The following is a 19,969-nucleotide window of genomic DNA, read 5'->3' as shown; positions in this document are numbered from 1 at the left end:
CAGCATTTATTTGAAAAATATTTTTTAACAGTGTAATTTAAAGCATCTTTTCTGAATACAGGTACACATGCTCTTCCAAAAAAAAAAAAAAAGACCCAAAGCTTTGATCAGTAGTGTATTCACTGCAGATTTTTAGCACTGACAAAGCATTGTATGTTCAGAATTGGACTGAAAACATAAGAGCAGTAAAGCATCACCTCTCAGATGAAGTATTGTGTGAAATCATGAGAAGAAAATGCAGCAAGTCAAACAGCAATGGCCACACTTTATTTTTGCGTCAAGTCAACAGCAACAATCCTGAAGTAGGTGATTGCAGTCAGGGTCTAAGGCCATGGAAGCTTGACTGCAACCCATATGGCAAAAAAAAATATTTTAAATAAAAAGGATAAATAATACATCTTAAAAGTAAACAGCAGTCTTGACAATGAAGAGGATTGGTACCAGCAAATAAAAAGTCAATCTCTTCTGTTTTGGTTCCTTTTTTCTGTTTAAAGAAAACTTAAAAAATACATTTTCTGTTCATAAGATCATTGCCTTCCACTTGTACCTGATTGCCACAGTCATAATCGATGTGCTGATACGTGGAGATGGTCAAGTAATGTCGATCAAAACCGAACAGCACACAGCAACAATTCATCACAGATGAGAAACTTTGAAACGAAGACATGCAAAACAATAATAATAAAACAAAATACATTCCAGCTTTTAGGGGCACAATCAGCACCTCGACTGTCCACCAAACTCTCAAATCAAGACCACGTTTGCAATGTCTTTTTCTTTTTTACAGAGCAACACTGTTAGACTTTGGCTCACAACTATCAAGAAAACAATTAAGTTGTCCAGTGTCGTGTGTATTATTTTCTTTTGATGAAACTTTTTTTACACCGTACCATTGGAGTGTGTCGATAAATACTGCTTGAGAACCATATATATTAGTCAAGTTCAAGTTTTGCTTTAACTCGGGGTCTCCGTATACAGACTGACCCCTGAAAAGGGGTAACAGTTGAATAACATTCATACGTTTGGTTATATACTGTCTTATATGTAACATATCTCATAGGTTTTCCATGAACGGGACACCAGTTTTCATTTGATAAAACAAAACACAACCTTTTTAATTTGCCTCTTTTAAACATTTGTTTTCTATATTAAAGTGCAAGGCGAGATAAAATACATCTTGAAATGTACGACATACAGCATCACTTTCTTTCACAAGATTTCCCTGCAGAAAAAAAGTAAAGAAACAGCTCACTTTAAACCACTGCGCTCCATTTACTCACTTGGCACAAGAGTTACGGCACTGAAGCTTCTAGAACGACGGCTCAATTGACACACTAGTGATACACCATCACGACTTGGCTGACGATCCGAGAGTAAAAAGAAAAAAATAGACCTTTTTCCTGCATAAGGGCATGAAAGGCATGCAGAAACTGAGACGGTCTTTGATAGATACAGAGACTAGATGCAGATTAACTATTCAGCCAGTTTGACGAATAATACAGGTCCACCGTACATTCGTTCATCAGGATATTCCTTTTTTTGTTTACATGTGTATAATTGTCTTACAATTGTTCTGTTTGTTTTAGTTTGTTCCTTTCTTGTTGTTCGGGCGGCGACAGGACGGGCTCTTTTTTTCCCCTTTGGAGAGCGAAGAAAGTTTCTAGTTTGTGTCTGACGGCTGGAATACTAAGAAAAATGTAGGTAATAAAATAAGAAAAAAAAAAAAAAAAAGAGAACGGATTTGGTCATGCATGGGAGTTGCGACGCTGAAAACAGAGAGAGAGACGGTGGACGGTCCACTTCCTACTCCCTGATGATGAGCATTTCCCACGACAGCATCCGCAGGCAGAGGAGAAAAAGGAACAGAAGCACAGTAATGCAGTGCTGGGCCGCGCCCCTCTAAAAAAAGCTCACAAACATGGGGGTGGGGCATGTGTCTGCACAGGTGGTCTCACGCCCTCTCTCACTGGGCGTAAAGCAGCATCCCGTGGCGGAGTGTGTCCTCACAGCTGAGGTGCAACAAACCACTTCAGCTCTTCAGTTGCCTGTAGAATCCACATCATACACGCCTTTGATATCCCAAGATCCTGAGTGGTGCAAACAAATGTATTAAGAATAAGGTTGAGTTGAATTTAATCATTTTTATTGATTAATTATGCATCTGAACCATCTGTGCACGGCACAAGGAATAGTTGATAAACTCTATGAGATAATTAGAAATGATTAGTTCAAAATCAGGCCAAGCAAATAGCATGACATGGCCGTGCCACTGCAGCTGAATATGACAGTCTACTGACAATAATTCACTATGACGGTGAGATTATGAGGCTGGTTAATACTGCGTTTCTGCTTGTGAATTTGTATCTTACCTGACAGAGAGCTGCTGGACCTCTGCTTATGCAGCCTCTCTCTCTCCTTCTTGCCCTTGGGCATGATTTTCAGCTTCATACTGCTTTTCACAAACACACGGGATGGGTCCTAGAGTGAAACCAAAAACAGGGAGTCAGGAACAAGGAGAAGGGATGATATGCAATGCAGTCTAAAGAGCAGGGGCGGTTCGAGGGTCAGTGGATATTCAGGCCTTTAGCCCAGACTTCTGTGGATGCAAATTAAGCCATCCTTTGATTTAATATGGTAATAATACTGTATTATATAATGATTTGCAAAGCATTATTTTAAATGTTATTAGACAGATTAAAGTAGAAGTACAAGTAAAAATAATTACCAATACCAATTAGTTGCTGAAATTACTTGTGTTTTAAACCATATTTAGCAGCATGAAAAATAAAGCAATTTTTCAAATTGTCAATTGATTATATTCAGAACACGACTGCCGTATAGTCTGAAGCTGTTAGAGCAATTCTTCTGCATTCTCACGAAATCTTTACAAAGAAACTGACTACATTTCAGTGAATCTCTTATTTGCAGTTTATTGCCTATAATGAATTTGACAGATTTGCGAAAGTGTAGAACTCAATGAGCTCGTGCTAAACACCTCTTCACCTCTGATTGGCCGTTGCATGTCTGTGATCGTGACAATGCTCAACACTGCAAAAAGCACATTGTCCCTCGGTTTCACAGACAAGGCTTTTAAGCTAGTCCCAGACTAAAATGCAAATGTCAGTTCCATTGTTCCATTGTCTCAAGATTCACATCAGTAATGTTTCTTTTCGAAGGCACGTTTATAGCAGCTACTTAAATGCCCTAATTAAACTATGGCCTAATCCTGGCATAAAGATTAATCTAAGCCCTGTTTGTGAAACCAGGCCTGCAAGTAGTAACACTTGATGCAAAGGGAGAAAATATAATGCTGTAATCTAGTTTAGATCTATGAGAAAGACAAGGAAACAACATTTGAATGATAACATTTAAGATGATATCATATAAAACGGAATATATACACTACTGTTTAAAAATTTGGGGTAATTAAAAAAAAAAAAAAAAAACTTTTATTCTGCAAAGATGAATTCAATTGATCAAAAGTGACAGTAAAGTCATATGTAGTGTTAAAAAAGATTTCTAATTCAAATAAATGCTTTTCTTTTGAACTTTCCATTCATGAAAAATCCTGATTGATAATGTTGACATTGAATGTTTCTTGAGCAGCAAATCAGCATATTAGAATGATTTCTAAAGGATCATGTGACACTGAACACTGGAGTAATGATGCTGAAAATTCAGCTTTGCCATTACAGGAATTTTAAAATGCATTAAATTGAAAACAGTTATATTCAATTAGAATAATATTGCACAATATTGCTGTTTTTACTATATTTTTTGATTAAATTAATTCAGCCCTGGTGAGAATAAGAAACTTATTTCAACCAACATTAAACAATCTTTCTGAAGTCAAACCTTTGAACAGTAGTGTAAATAATCACATTCATACAAACAACTTCTCTTTGGAGAAAATGAATTCATTTTTTACTTTTGGAATCCAAAGTAAATCCAAGCTCAATAGAGAAAGTAATGCAAATGAAAATGAAACTCCAAAAGGTCACACTCAAATTTAAGTACTGGACACTATAACGGCATAAATGTGGAGTAGGACAAACCTCCTCAGAGCAGTGCATGCTGGGACAGATCCAGTGAATGTCCTCCAGCTTATGTAACTCGGCGCTGAGACTGTCCACTGTGGAAAGAAGCTCCTCTTTCTGAGAAGACTCCAACTGCTACAAACACACAGAAAAAGTCTTTATCGTATTTCATACAGCATTACTTCTGTACGAGAACGGGAGAAAGAAAATGAGAGAGAGAGACAGTGAAGCCGCTCACCAGCAGTTTTCCCTCCAGCAGCATCTTGGTCTCTTGCTGGAGAACTTTACTGCTGTTGACAATGTCTACCGCAGTACTGCGACTCAAAACCTGCAGAGAAACAAACACACAACCACACCTCAAGTTCAGTTTGATTTTCTGACAGACTCTTGCTGTTCAGTGATTAACACACAGTTATTCTTCTATTTGCTGGTCAATGGAGTTCCTGTGGAGAACAGCATGAGCAGCTCAATGAGAACATGCTGAAAGCCACAGCAGGAAGGAAGGAGGTGCTATTATTCCTCCTGGAGACTGAAAGCTGTACTTGATCTGATCCTCATCACATCACTCACTGATATGAACTATGAAAATGTACACTGAAAATATATTTAAAGCTGCCAAATAAAAAGAATGTTTTTTTGTGTGTACATTTGTGACATTAAAGGGATAGTTCACCCAAAAATGAAAATTTGATGTTTATCTGCTTACCCCCAGTGCATCCAAGATGTAGGTGAATTTGTTTCTTCAGTCGAACGCAAATTATGATTTTTAACTGCAACCGCTGCCGTCTGTCAGTCAAATAATAGCAGTGGATAGGAACTTCAACTATAACAGTAAATAAAACTTGCTTAGACAAATCCAAATTAAACCCTGCGGCTCGTGACGACACATTGATGTCTTAAGACACGAAACGATCGGTTTGTGTGAGAAACCGAACAGTATTTATATCATTTTTACCTCTAATACACCACTATGTCCAACTCCGTTCAGCTTCCTGTTAGTGAGGTCAAAAAACGCGTTCTGACGACGGAAGTGATGTCTCGCCCATATACTTCAATGAGCGCGAGACATCACTTCCGTTGTCAGAGCGCGATCAGACCTCACACACCGGAAGCTGAACGGAGTTGGACATAGTGGTGTTTTAGAGGTAAAAAATGATATAAATACTGTTCGGTTTCTCACACAAACCGATCGTTTCGTGTCTTAAGACATTAATGTGTCGTCACGAGCCGCAGGGTTTAATTTGGATTTGTCTAAGCAAGTTTTATTTACTGTTATAGTTGAAGTTCCTATCCACTGCTATTATTTGACTGACAGAGGGCAGCGGTTGCAATTAAAAATCATAATTTGCGTTCGACTGAAGAAAAAAAGTCACCTATATCTTGGATGCCCTGGGGGTAAGCAGATAAACATCAAATTTTCATTTTTGGGTGAACTATCCCTTTAACTTCTTCGTAATTGCTTCCTTGCTTCCACTGAAGCTCAAGATGATCTTTAGATCATTCTCAAATCATGCTGGAGAACAGGATCCTCAGGTTTTTTCACAGAACTCAAGTAATGCCGTCATTTAAGCAAAACTGAGATCACTAAAGGTGTCAGACATCTTGACCTGACTATATACTGTATATCATACCGTTCAAAAGTTTGGGGTCAGTTTTAATGTTTTGGAAAGAAGTATCTTATGTTCACTAAAGGTGCATTTATTTACTTAAAAAAAAAACCTACTGAGCCCAAACTTTTGAACATTATATATTTACAAAATGTTCTGCATTCAGTTAACGCATGAATATTAATCTCATCTGCTTTGTGTTTTCCATTGCCTACAGGTGATTTATCAAAAATGTTGAACTTAAATGATCATTTAATTCTGCCATACAAACAGAATGAAGCAAATGGGAAGAATATATTTGTTAAATGTGTGTTGTTAAATATTGTCTCAAAAGTTTTAGCAAGTGTGTTTTGGTCACCTCAGGGCTGGAGGGTTTGGAGGGGAAAGCTTCACTCAGGACCGCAGCACTGGCATTGACAGAATGAGCTAATTCCTGCTCCACCACCTTATGAGTCTTTGCCACCTCCCGGATCCTACAAAACATGATAACCACACATTCAGCAGTAGCAGCATAACGCACATTTCCCCTCCATATAAGCCTTTAATACATGGTTTTGAATGTAGTTGTGAATATACAATTACTTGTGAATCAATACAAGGAAGTATCACATTTCTAAGCATTAGAAGTAACAGTAATGGGTGTGGTTTCGAGGTAAAATGGATAGTTCATTTCTTTAATAACCCACAAAGAGTTTCCCACATTTGTATGCATTGATATTCACTGTGGTGTGACATTCCTTTTGGGTTACAAACGATTTTTGTGCAGGTGTTATAGACTCTTCATACAGGCACACACAGACACACCTATAGATGAGTGAGTCGGCCACTAAGCCAAGCTGCTGGACCTGTGCACATTCCTCCTCCGTCAGATACTCCATGGACTGCTGAGAGTTCAGTCGGGGCCGAGCCGGACGGCTGTCTCCTTTCCGCTTGTCTTCCCATGATTTCAGCGTGCTCTCGAATGCCTAATGTAATAGCAACATACAATGTTGGCATCAGCATATAATGCAGAGCATCTACACTAAAGATTTTAGAGGGGTTGGGTACAATGACCTAGTTACTAGCCTCTGTCAGTGATAACAATTAGAAATGTTTCTTGAGCATGAAATTAGAATGATTTCTTAAGGATCATGTGACACTAGCTATGTTTCCATGGACACTTTTTTTTTTAATCCGAACATGCAGTTTACATGAAAACTAAATAAAGTGATTGGGTTGATGTGTGTTTATTTGATTTTTTTGTGCATGGATTTGATCTTTCGCTGTTGTCGTAAACTAACCATCCTCCTTTTCTTTGTTTTAAAAAGCAGACTTAATATTTATGTTTCAGGTTGATGAACATATGAAGCTTTGTGTCATGCAAGCAGAAAAAACACCCCTTGCCAAGCCCAAAACAAGGCATCTGTGGATGCGAGTCTGAAGCAAGGACTGTCCTGCAGTACTTCACAGATAATGAGTGGAAGGAGAATTTTAGAATGGCATGACAGTCTTTACGACACTACAGTTGTGCTCAGAATTATTGGCACCCTTGGTAAATATGATCAAAGATGACTGTAAAAATAAATCTGCATTGTTTATCCTTTTGATCTTTAATTCATAAAATGAGTAAAAATCTAACCTTTCATTGAAGGAAAAGAATTGAAAGTGGGGGAAAAAAAATCACATTATGAAATAAATGTTTTTCTCCAAAACATGTTGGCCATAATTATTGGTACCCCTAGAATTTTTTATGAGTAAAATATCTCTGAAGTATATTCCCAGTCATATTTACATTTTTTTAGCACACAAGGGTGATCATGAACATGAAATTGTCCAGCCATGACTTCCTGTTCCACAGGAGTATAAACATGAGGAAACACAAAGGCCAAATTCCCTTAATCATTCATCACAATGAGTAAAACCAAAGAATATAGTTCTGATGTGCAGCAAAAGATTGTTGAGCTTCACAAAACAGAAAAAGGCTGTAAGAAAATAGCTAAAGCATTGAAAATCCCCATTTCCACCATCAGGGCAATAATTAAGAAGTTCCAATCAACTAAAGATGTTACAAATCTGCCTGGAAGAGGAAGGGTGTCAAAATCATCCTAATGCACGGTGAGGAGGAGAGTTTGAGTGGCCAAAGACTCTCCAAGGATCACAGCTGGAGAATTGCAGAGATTAGTTGAGTCTTGAGTCTCAGAAAGCCTAAAAAAAAAAATTATCAAACGGCACCTACATCCCCACAACATGTTCGGGAGGTTTTCAAGAAAAATCCTCTGCTCTCATCCAGAAACAATATCCAGTATATTCAGTTGTCAGACAAGACTGGAACTTCAAACAGGACCGGCTTCTATAGTCAGATGAAACTAAAAAAAAGAGCTTTTTGGCAGCAAACCCACCAGATGGGTTTGGTGCACACATGGATAAAAAGTACCCCATGGCCACGGTTAAATATGCTGCTGGATCTTTAATGTTGTGGGCCTGTTTGAGGTCCTGGACATCTTGTTCAGATATATGGTATCACGGATTCTACCAAATATCAACAGATAAAAAAATCAAAACCTGACCGCTTCTGCTAGAAATCCTATAATGAGCCATGGTTGGATCTTCCATCAGGACAATAATCCAAAACAAACATCAAAAACAACACAAAAATGTGTCACTGAGCACAAAATGAAGCTTCTGCCATGGCCATCCCAGTTCCCTGACCTGAACCCTAAAGAAAATGAGTGGAGAGAACTGAAGAGAAGAAGCACCAACATGGAGCTGGAATCTGAAGGATCTGGAGAGATTCTGCATGAAGGAATGATCTTTGATCTCTTGTCAGGTGTTCTCCAAACTCACCAGGCATTATAGAAGATGAATCAGAACTGTTTTCTTGGCAAAAGGAGGTTGCAAAAACTACTGAATAAAAGGGTGGCAATAATTATGGCCAACGTGTTTTGGATATAAACATGTATTTCATAATGTAACTTTCCCCCCACTTTCAATTCTTTTCCTTCAATGAAAGGTTAGATTTTTGCTAAGTTTATGAATTAAAGATCAAAAGGATAAACAATGCAGATTTACTTTTACAGCCATATTTGATCATATTTACCAAGGGTGCCAATAATTCTGACCACCACTGTATATTCAACAACAACAACAGCTAGTTCCATGTGTCATACATCATTATGCCATTTCAATGTCATTGGACATGTGCAGACTTTTCCAGTTTCAGTTTTTAATCTGATCAAGGGTCCATGTAAACACAGCTAATAATATTTGGCTTTGCCATCCCAGGAATAAATTACAATTTAAAATATATAAATTAATATCTAAATATTAATATACAAATAAATGCAGCCTTGGTGAACACAAGAGACTTCTTTCAAAAAACTTTTAAAAAATGTTACCACCAACACCATACTATTTAATGATAGTATATGTACGTTTATCTGCAAAACTAAGCTGATAAAGCTTGTTTTTCTGGTGAAACTGACATAGGAGGTTTTGCTGGTTAGGTTAGTCTAATGGCGGCAGCAAATCACCAGTATCCCACAAAGTGAAAAGGATCACGCAACACATAAGGGTGACTAGCAATGCTGGTCTGTTCAGAAATAAGAGAAAAGAAGATGAGCGCACACACACTGACCCGATCTCTGGTGAGCATCTGGGCTCGGTTCTTGTGGACGATTTGGACCATGCCAGGAGGCTGAATCCAGGCTTCACCGTCCACCTGCACAGGTACACCTTCATCACCTAGGATGGTGATCTTTACCTGCCGACACTGAGGAAACAGCCAGTGTCAAAGTACATCTGAATTAGTTTAAAAAAAAGTTAAAATTACCAGATGATGCATATTATTAAATTATTTACCATAAACATGTTCTCATATACATTAGATGATATTAATAATCAATATTTACCCTACACCTACCCTACACTTTTAAATAAATAAAGGTTTAAAACACATTGTTAATTAAGTTTCATTTTAGCATGGTGGAATAACACTTTTCCTAGAATGCCCTAATTTACTCTTATCTCTTAAAAAAGGGTAAATTAAGCATAATTAGTCAAAATTACTGATGCAATCATTGTGTTGTCAAAAATTGAATTTCTTTGAATTGCAATTCAGTAAATTCCTCAACTTGTCACTCTGATTCAAATTTCAGTTAGGGTGTAGTTGAATTTAATTCATATCCAACCCATGAATTGAAGGAAAGATAATTGTTAAATTCTGCATTGTGTCCTGGTGTTCAGACCTGGGCGATGCGGTGATGCTGTAGGTTGATGACTCGAGACATGGCCATCTGCATACTGCCGAAAACAGCGACCACTTCCAGCTTCTTATCATCAAACGACGGAGCTCCAAAATTCTACACAATTACAACAGCAGACAATAATTCAAAATGTGCACAGCTGAACCACATTCTCATCATCTGAACTACACTTTATTTACACAAGTCTATATCTATATGTTTTAAGATAAGCAACTTAAACTACATGAAACACAGGAAGCACCAGATGTCTTATGTGCGCACTCTGACTCTTGCTGGGAAATTATATTATGACACATCTTTACTAGACAAATACACTTTACAGGAAGTAATCTGTTAATCTGTAAATTAGACAGAGATCAGATAGCACAAGCAGCATCACTCCAGGTAGGATGGTTATTGTAGAAAGTGTCCCCCTTTGATAAATGGACTCTCCCAGTCACCCTGTCATTCAGCGCGAAATGGACTATTCCAAAACGCTCCACCAGAGTTCGCGAAGTGACGGAGAAGAGATCAGGTGGTTGATAATGGGAAAAGGAGATCGGCTGAATATTGTGTATATAGTTGTAGTTTAAAGTAAATAGTTATAATCCAAATCGGAGGAAGTTTTTATTGATTGTGCGTGTGCGTGCATCACACTGTAAGTAATCATTACAGAGCATTCTCAGCGCATGTTAAGATGAACGCTGTTTAGCCTGTATAGGTGTTTAAATTGTCTGATTACTTGATTATGTTCTGCTGCTATGACGTTACTGACATTCCATATTTATGTATGCCATTCGCTGTCAGTATTAGTTATATTTATAACTTATAAACGCATATGCACGGTCGCATTTCAGGTAGCGCGCATGCGCTCCTAATTTGTTTACATCTTAGTTTGCACGGGCAGCAGCAGCCATGTTCACGTGCACAGCTCATGCCCAGTGTTAGCGCACACACATAGTTTGCATTGTATTGAACACAAACTCCATTTATTCAAGTATTTCATAATAGATATTGTAATAGTGTTATATTTTTTCCATTATTGATCAGTATTTTATTAAGTAAGCTTTATTAATATTGTGTTTGTTTTATATATGTTTATATCCATATTTATATTTGTATTTTGTATTCACAGAACCACACATCTATGCACATGTAATAAACCAAGATTTGGATTATAATCTGAGTGAGACATCCTTGTTCTGACCGGACAAACTGTAGCCTTCAACCGAACCCGGACTAGCAATTAGATAAAGAATCACAAGATTTTTCAGTTATCCTTTGTAATGTGAGCTTAAAATGTATCTATTTACTAGACTTCAGTGTACTGTATATTGTATATCATACTTATTGCATTTTCACTGTTCGGTGCTCTTTAACGCTCTCATCCTTTTCTATTTTCCACCATTTATTCCCCAAACCTGTTTCATACTGATTCCTGTTTATACGCCAGAATGCACTCCGTCACACTGACAATTTGTTCTTGAAAAATGATGAAAGGATGTTGATGGATTGATGAGCGGCTGTAAATGTGGTTGATGCATTTTGAAAGTCATATTTGCAGGAAGAAAGTCTGGCCAGGAGCCATTGTTTATTGACAGCTCAGAACATTAAAAAGATGCACTGAAGATAAATGAATGGCACAGATTCTACCCTCCGGAAAGTAAAGTTATAAGTTCTGAACTGAAATTCGGTTGCATTGATGGACTCACATTGTCCTCTTTGGTGCCACCCCAGAAATTAATGCCTCCTGCATAGCTTGGGATGTTCAAAACAGCAAGACCCTGAAGACTCGGCAAGGACATGGGCACTCCATCACACTGCACACAAAAAAAAGAGAGAGACAGACAGAGAGTGTTACATGACGTACTGTACAGCTTCTAGAACATTTGAAACATGAAAACATGATCAGTTACACAGATGAAAAATACACATCTACACATAAACACAGTGGCAGAGCATCATTCATAGTATGTGAAGTGAAGTAAATGGTACAAAGACTACTTCTTCCCATTAAAGGTCAGAAAAGCCCACATGTCAACATCATGCATTCCCTTTCTCTCTGTCTGTCCAACACATGCTCGTACCTCCAACTGGACTCTTTGTTCCAGGTTCTTGTAGGTTTTCTGCACCAGTTCTTTGGTCCCTAGCACTCCATACCACATCATGTTTTTAGTGCGACTACTGTAAAAAACAAAAAACAAACAAAACAAAAAAAAAACATAGTTTTAGTCAGCATTATATAAACACAGCATTATTACAAAAAAAAAAAGTTTCTTGAATAAAAATGAACAATAAAAGCAAAACTGTAACTAGTAATACCAATGCCTCTGCAAGGCATTTTTACACAGATTTAATAAATTGTATTCAGCAGTTCTCAAACATTTCATCTCTCTTACCTGCACTTTTTGGGGTGCTCGTCTCTCTTGTTATTGAACTCCAAAGATATTTTGGCATCCAGCCCGATGCCAAAATAGTTATTCATCACACACTTTTCTGTGCACTGCCTGTGGAACAGAGAAACAAGCATGATGAATTGTGTAAGCTGAGTCACAAAAGGATTGACTTATGAATACAAAAGTTTTTGGAGTGCTACATAAACAGGAAAGGTGGATGCATTCATCATATATCATTCAAATGAAAATTTATTCATTTATAGATGAAACTGTTGCAGTGTCACATAAGCAGCTGTACAATATCTTATAGTGATGGATATGAGGAGCGCAAGAAACATAAGAAACTTCTTTCAAAAAAACTAAAAATGTTACATTTTCAGCTAATCTAGAACTGCTCTTTTCAGCTATATAATTATGTAAATAATGCTAACATTGTAGACACAAATCCTATAGCCTATAGATAGAAAGGTGTCTACTGAAGAACTATGTATGGACTATATAAAAACAGATTTATGTCTACTTTACGGTGTACATTTTAGGACATCCTCAGACCTCAGTCATACAACGAAAAGGCATCATGCCTCAGACTAAAAGGATTCAGGTCTCAGGAAAAACAACGTCAGGTGTCAGGTCTCGTACAATTAGGCATCAGATGAAACGGACTCAGATAAAAAAAGGCATCGGACAAAACGGCCTCGAACATAAAGGCATCAGGAAGTGAATTGCCCCACCTAAATGTGACGCCACATGCACGCAGTTTCTAACTGTTAAATGTTACACTAAGTTATATAAAACATATCCCACTGTGATTATTTTGTAAATATTGTATTATTATTTGTATTATAAATAACACATTGCAACTAGCTTGTATTGCAAACTATCATGAACACTTACGAAAATTAACCAAGGTTTATTATAGTAAAAGTGTGGTAACTATGATTTTTTTGTCGGATTGATACTATTTGTATAACAATAGTTTTACTACAAATACTATAAACTATAGTGTAGCAAAACCATGGTTAATTTGTGGTTACCGTAGTTAACTACAATTACTATGTTTTTTAATTTGTAGTAAAACCATGATTAGTTTTCATAAGGGAAGTAAAAAATCTTTCGAGCCATTAGACTGCATTGTTATAAAAACAGCTGCTTTGTGTACAGAGGTTACCAAGGAAGGACTTTATTTCTGCTGTTCAGTGCCACCTACTGTCAGAGAGTCGATTACATTTTAATTCAGTTAAAGGTGCTATAGAGGATGATTTCGACGACTGAGAAACCAAAGACTGTTAGTGAGTTTTTAAAATGAGTGCAGGTGTAAGAACAGCCCCCCTCCTTCACAGCTAATTTCGAGGGAACGCCTCTCAAAACTCGTGCACGAGTATTGGAACACGAGTGTTTGTTTACCTCCGGCATTCGCTGTGTCGTGTTAGTGGATTCATTATGTCGGACTCACCGCAGGTAACTCATAATCTGCAGTTGTTACTCCTGACAAAAACATTGCATGCGGCACCTGTGGAAAATGGAGCGCACACGTCTCTCACAAGGAACGTCATGGCAGTGATTGACAAGCCAGAGGACCAATCGTTTACGCGATGATCGCGTAAACGATTGGCTGATGTTTTTAAGGCCCTACCTCGTGCACAGATGATGTATATTGATATTATTCCTTTCAGTGCACCTAATAAATAGTCTTTTATCCGTTAGTAAAGACAGTTTCAAGTAATATTGCAAAAATGTATAAAACAAAACATCCTCTTTAGCACCTTTAATTGCTGTTTTTCTGCAGACCAATGTGAAAATCGCCATGTTCTTTTCTGTGTAGAACCTAACCAGTGTAATATTTCATTAAATCTGTAAGAATAAAATTACAGCCCCCTCCTCTGCTTTTTTTTAAAATTTGTTTTAATGCTCGAATAACAATTATAAAGAACATTGCCAAGGGATTACATAAATAGCCTACATGAACACCATCAATAGATAGATTCTACATATTTAACATGCACGCACACACCCCTTACATCGATTTGGGAATAGTTACAGTTAAATATAAAAAAGGGGGAGAAAGAAAAAGACAACTGAAGATGCTATTATGATGGGATAACAGCCAACAGAAAGTTCTACAAAAAAACATAGCCAAAAAACAAACAAACAAACAAAAAAACGATGCCTTTTTGTCTGAGTCCATTTCATCTTATGCCTTTTCATCTGATGCCTAATTGTACGAAACCTAACACCTGACGTAGTTTTTCCTGAGACCTGAAGCCTTTCAGTCTGAGGCACGATGCCGGTTTGTCCAATGACTGAAGCCTTTTAGTCTGAGGCATGACGCCTTTTCGTTGTATGACTGAGGTCTGAGGATGTCTTAAAATGTACACCGTACCACTGTGAGACTGTGATGGACTAGTGTATCGGTGAGTGGAATAGCAAACACTGTGGGATATTACACTGTCAACATGGTTTTAGAACTACTGGAGACTAAGATGTCATTACTGCACTACTCTGGAGAAAGATAAGAGCTCTGTTGTGTGTGTTTGCACAGTCTTACACAGACTCTTCAGAGAAAAGCACAGTGCTGAAGCTCTCTGACTTCTCCAGTAATATAGGGGTTGAAGTGGTTGGACTCAATGTGTTTTGACCTGTCATTGAAATGAAGAAATAAAAGAGTGAGAGAGAGAAGTGCAAAATTCAGCCCTAAGAAAAAACCTCGAATCACTACAAAAACTTCAATAGCAATAGTACAATAATAAAAACTGTGTAGCAAACTGTTCTGGAAAAAAAAAAAGCTTCTGAATGAAAACTGTGAACTGTAAATTTCACGAGACTACTAAAAAGAATATTTCTTATAAATAAAACTCTATCTACTCAAACACTTGTGTAACACCTTATATAACCGATTTGAGTAAAACCAATTAAACACATTAATTTACACATACAAATATCTTACAGTCTATAGTAATACACAAAGTATTTGAGTAGTTTGCATGTGAATTTCAAGCTTAAAAACTCATTTCCAGTTGACTGAACAAATACTTGTCAATTAAAGCTAGTTATTTTCTTTGAAAGAACTCAAATTAAATTAAGCTCAACTGATTACACACATTTGTTCAGTAACCCTGAAGATTTAGTAAAACTGGCATCTTTTTTTGTTAAATTTTCATTCCATGTGACTCATTTCATGCGTTCATGTGACAGTGATTTATATTAAGAAATATTACATAAAAAAGATTATTTTTTTGATGTAAATCAAAATATAAGTTAAAAATAAAACAGTTCTTCATGAAAAATGGGTTGTTTAGTGCTGCCCTTTATGTGAGCTAATGCAGTGTTACGCATTTTAATATAGTTGATGTTGCTCCTTCAAGTGATACTTGGCCTTTTCTTTTTTCACCTCTCCCTGCTCACACAGACAGTTCTGAGGGACGACCTTTTCTAGACAGTGTCTGGGTTGCATGATGTAATTTCCACTTCCACCAGGGCATACAAACATAGTTATTTTTGTATCCTCCCAATTTAAACATTTAATTTTATGTCTTCAGTATTTGGAAAGCTCTTTAGTCTGAATTTCTACAGCTGACCTTCATATTCACAAAATGAGTAATGATCCTTTAACCGTGGGGTTTTAATTCAGGGACTTTGGTGGTTGTTTTAACAAGCCATCTGCAATTTTCATTCTTGTAAAGGTTTGCAATTGTGTTAAGAACATCTTTCATATATCAAAATGCCAATGTTTGAACGAGCTACAGCAGAGGAAAATCTTGAGAAGACTGAGGATCCAATTACTAGGCACCATCTATGAATATTCATAAACTGAGTTTGTCACTCACGTGGCTCCGCCTCTTTGAGGTCCTCACTGCTTCCTCTTTTGATTGATGAGCAGGAGGACATTCTCTGTACCTGGGTGTGTCTGTTCTGCTCATCCACCACTGAGAGAGAGCAATCAACAGCAGTCTAATTAAATATTGGGTAAAGTGTCCCAGAAGCCACCGTAACATGCTGTGTACTTTCCTGTACATTTGCAAGCCACAGATCTTAGATTCACCTTATTTAAATGCAATCACAGTAAACACAATAGAAAGTAAGGGGTAAAATGTTATTCACTGAAGCCTTTTTGTGTTTTTCTCTCTGGGCATGTTTTGAACATGTTATCTCACAATTAGCTTCACGAAGTACAGAAGTTTAGCCTTACAGTACTCTACAATGCTTGAATGATGTTCTCTTTGATGTTTATTCTATATTTTCTAACACTGGCCCAAAATACAATGACTGAAGAATGCACTCCTATACCTTTTTCTGCCTGATCTATGATTTGTCGGAGTGCTTTCTTTAGGCTGTTGGCCCTCAGCATCAGCTGCTCTCTTGATCTGAAAGGTCTGGAATGATCAGCGTCGCTCTCGTCTGGTGAGATGGACCCAGCTGGTACCAGTTGGGCATTGGCGTCTTCGCTGAGAGCCTTAACCAAAGAGTCCAGCTTCTCGTTCAACATGGCACACTGAGATAGACACACAAGAACAAATCAAAACAGTTTTCTTGGTTTCTGCTGAGTTTATATTCTTCATCTGACTCTTCATTTAACTGTTTATTTGACTGTTTGTTTAGCTGTTCATTTAATCTTTTGACTGTTAATTCACACATTTGATTGTTCCTTTGGCTTATTAATTGATTGTTTGTTTAACTCTTCAGTTGTCTATTTAACCATTCACATGTTCTTTTGATTTAACATTTAACTGTTTGCTCACAATAAAAAAAATAAAAATACCTTTACCTTTTTTGCCATTGCATCAGCCTCCTCTTTATTCTCCGTGGCCCGTTCATAAGCTTTGCCGACCTCAGTCACAAAATCATTAACTGTCCCACAAAGAAACCTGTGAATGAAAGAGATAGGAAGACAACATGTAGAGGTTCAAAAGGATGTTTAAAAAAATTATATTCATATACTATAAACATAACCCTAACAACACATTCAGAAACACAAACCAACTGTTTACTCACTTAGCAGATGATATAACGTCACTGTGTTTGTCAGAGTCCAGGATTTTGGTCAAGTGAGTGGCAACAGAATCAGCATATTGTGTAATCTGGATTTCAAAAACATCATTTTAAAGCAGAAAATCTCATTTAAACACAGTTTTCACTTCTGTTCAAAGGTTTGGGGTTAGTAAGATTATTTTTTTTACCATTGTTTTTAAAGAAGTATCACAAATGCTGCATTTATTTGATCAAAAATACAGTAAAAACAGTTCTTCCAACTCTTAAAAAATGCTTAAATATTTCTTATTATTATCAATGTTGAAAACGGTTGTGCTGCTTAATATTTTTGTGGAAACCGTGATGCACTTTTTTCAGGATTCTTTCATAAATAGAAAGCATATATATAAAAAAACAGCATTTATTTGAAAAAAATAATTCATTTTTTTGCTACTTTTTATCAATACAGTGTACCGTTGCTGAATAAAAGTATTCCTGACCCCATGCTTTTGCATGGTAGTGTACTGTACGTCTATAAAGGGGATGAGCATTAGCTATGGATTAAAAAAATATATGTTCATTTTGTAATATTACTTATGTATTTTTTGCATTTGAAGGTCACCTGTAGGGGGGAGTCTAATGGGTCCTCCTCCTTTACAATCGCTGGAGCCTGTTTGGTGGGCACTTCGTAGGTCATCACACTCCATCTGGGACACACACATTCAGAGATGAGTTTGATGAGAGTCATTAATCCACTCATTCTCCTTCTTTCTCTTTGTCTCTCACCTGTCCAGCATCTTGGTTGTAGCTCTCTCCAGTTTCTCCAGTATCTGCAGCAGCTGAGCATCATCATCACAGAGTCCTCCCCATCCCAGCACACGCGCCAGGTCATTTCCTGTGCCCAGCGGTAACACGCCCAGCTGGCACTGTTACACAATGCAACACAATAAAAGTGTACTTCTGGGTACTTCAAAAGCTAAAGATTACATCAAATAAAAATGGACCCTATGTACAATACCGTTCAAGGGTTTTTAAAGAAGTATCTGATCATTTTTTCAGGATTCTTTAATGAACCGAAGCATTTATTTGAAATCTTTTCTAACATTATAAATGTCACTTTTGCTAATTTAATGTATCCTTGATGAATAAAAATACTAATTGCTTTCAGAAAAAAAGCTCAAATAGCTGCGATGCCGTTTCTGAGTGTCTCTCTGAAATCAGAGCTTTGACAAGAGTAATATCAACTAAGATACTACAAAATACACATTTTCTACTTCTGGATATGTTTTAAACCTTGTACAATATGATATGTTTATCTGTCTCACTCTCTCAGGGAGAAGGCAAACATTTACGTATTCTTTATAATTTGTTCAGGTTTGAATTTTTATGGATAGTAAAAGTTGTTTTAGCAATTTTCAACTATTGAATATTTTCTTTCATGTTCTCTAATCATCTATTTTATATCCTATTATTTGAGGTTGTGGATGATTAAATAAAGTAAATAAATAAAGATTTTTTTTCCTTTTATTTAATATTTAGTTTTATTGTTTTAACTACATGATATTTCAATAAATGTTATATTTATGATAAAAACGAATAATTTTATGAGTTATACAAGGCATTTGTTAAATGAAAGCTAAGGAAACAGAATTACATTTAAAACAAGCTTCTCATGTTAATTTCATGAACTTCCAGTTAAAACCCAGCCCACTTCCGGATTTATCCGAATACAGATACAAATCATTTTTAAGATTGTTGCAAATAGAGATACAGATATTGACACCGCTGCACACCCCAAGTGCACGTTTTCAGAATCTTTCATTAAAATGTAAGAACTTTATTCGGGTTATTCTGACCTGTTTGTGCAGACTGAGTTTGTCCAGTTCAGAAAGAACCCAGCCCACGCTCCCATCTCCACCACACACTAGAATACGAAAGGTCTCAAACTTCTGGAAGAGACGAAGCCTGTACACATAAACAAAAATATAACACAACAAATATGATCCAGAGGGCGACTTCACTTTGCCAACAAAATTGTATGTTCAAAACAGAATACTATTAAAAGCTGCACTAAGATTAAATGTGCATCATGTGACGTACTAAGAATGTTACAGCTATTAAATAAAAATATTGGGTTGTTTTAAAAGCTAAGCTACTGTGAATGATTCCTGACAGTTTAACCGCCTTACAAAGTCTTCTGATATTGCAGCGTGTTATCAGCGGACATTGATCTCACCCCAGCTGTGGGCCACCGTTCATGAGGTCAAAGACCTGAGCAGGGTTCAGAAGCTGCCTAAACCTGCGCAGGAACTTGACGCCCTGGTTGTCACCACTCTTACTGTTCACCAGCACCAGTAGAGGACTCGAGCAGGATGGAATGGTGGCCTTCCAGAAGCCTGAAGTGAGCAAGGGATAATGAAGAAGGACAATGGAGGGATTGAAGAGGGGGGAGAGGGAGTGGGAATAAGAGAAGGAGAGGAGAGGAAAAGAACTTGGGAGGGGTGTCATGTTTTGAAATGTAACCATCTTTAACCACTGTCTCTTTAAGAACATAACTAACATCAAGAATGACTTTGGCTGCATCCAAAATCACATGCTTTCCAACTATATAGAAGTCAAAAAACAGTATGTGACCAAAAAAAAAACTATGTCCGAATTCACAAGAGTAGGCAAAAAGTGCCCGGATGACCTATTTTTTCCGACGAGATACTGAAATGTGCATATGATGGACACTTTACTTTCCC

The 19,969-nt window shown here is 37.1% G+C and overlaps 1 protein-coding gene and 1 long non-coding RNA gene across 4 annotated transcripts in view; one reads left to right on the top strand and one right to left on the bottom strand.

Annotated features, from left to right (window-relative positions):
- Positions 1-197: 197 nt before the first annotated feature.
- si:dkey-172j4.3 (diacylglycerol kinase delta) overlaps positions 198-19,969 on the bottom strand; it is an 85,712-nt gene continuing 65,940 nt past the window's right edge. For 2 of the 3 annotated variants that reach the window (XM_048183840.1, XM_048183839.1), the window contains 20 exons: positions 19,462-19,621; positions 19,082-19,190; positions 18,012-18,151; positions 17,848-17,932; positions 17,250-17,335; positions 17,023-17,122; positions 16,545-16,749; positions 16,085-16,183; positions 14,806-14,896; positions 12,264-12,371; positions 11,952-12,048; positions 11,577-11,684; positions 9,868-9,981; positions 9,258-9,392; positions 6,449-6,609; positions 6,003-6,117; positions 4,276-4,365; positions 4,056-4,172; positions 2,370-2,478; positions 198-2,087 (listed from right to left, as the gene is read on the bottom strand). In XM_048183840.1, coding sequence (XP_048039797.1) covers positions 2,038-2,087; positions 2,370-2,478; positions 4,056-4,172; positions 4,276-4,365; positions 6,003-6,117; positions 6,449-6,609; positions 9,258-9,392; positions 9,868-9,981; positions 11,577-11,684; positions 11,952-12,048; positions 12,264-12,371; positions 14,806-14,896; positions 16,085-16,183; positions 16,545-16,749; positions 17,023-17,122; positions 17,250-17,335; positions 17,848-17,932; positions 18,012-18,151; positions 19,082-19,190; positions 19,462-19,621 — 2,279 coding nt within the window. In that variant the 3' untranslated portion in view covers positions 198-2,037. The remainder of the gene's footprint in view (positions 2,088-2,369; positions 2,479-4,055; positions 4,173-4,275; positions 4,366-6,002; positions 6,118-6,448; positions 6,610-9,257; positions 9,393-9,867; positions 9,982-11,576; positions 11,685-11,951; positions 12,049-12,263; positions 12,372-14,805; positions 14,897-16,084; positions 16,184-16,544; positions 16,750-17,022; positions 17,123-17,249; positions 17,336-17,847; positions 17,933-18,011; positions 18,152-19,081; positions 19,191-19,461; positions 19,622-19,969) is intronic. The other variant, XM_048183841.1, reaches the window with a different exon arrangement.
- On the top strand, positions 10,371-12,248 carry LOC125264527. The gene is made up of 2 exons (XR_007184092.1): positions 10,371-10,522; positions 11,000-12,248. It is a non-coding gene; the product is annotated as an uncharacterized LOC125264527 (long non-coding RNA).

Source organism: Megalobrama amblycephala, linkage group LG3 (genome assembly GCF_018812025.1).
Source record: "Megalobrama amblycephala isolate DHTTF-2021 linkage group LG3, ASM1881202v1, whole genome shotgun sequence".
Lineage (NCBI taxonomy): Eukaryota > Metazoa > Chordata > Actinopteri > Cypriniformes > Xenocyprididae > Megalobrama > Megalobrama amblycephala.
The sequence above is the reverse complement of the archived record's forward strand: the minus strand, read 5'-3'. Positions and strand labels throughout refer to the sequence as shown.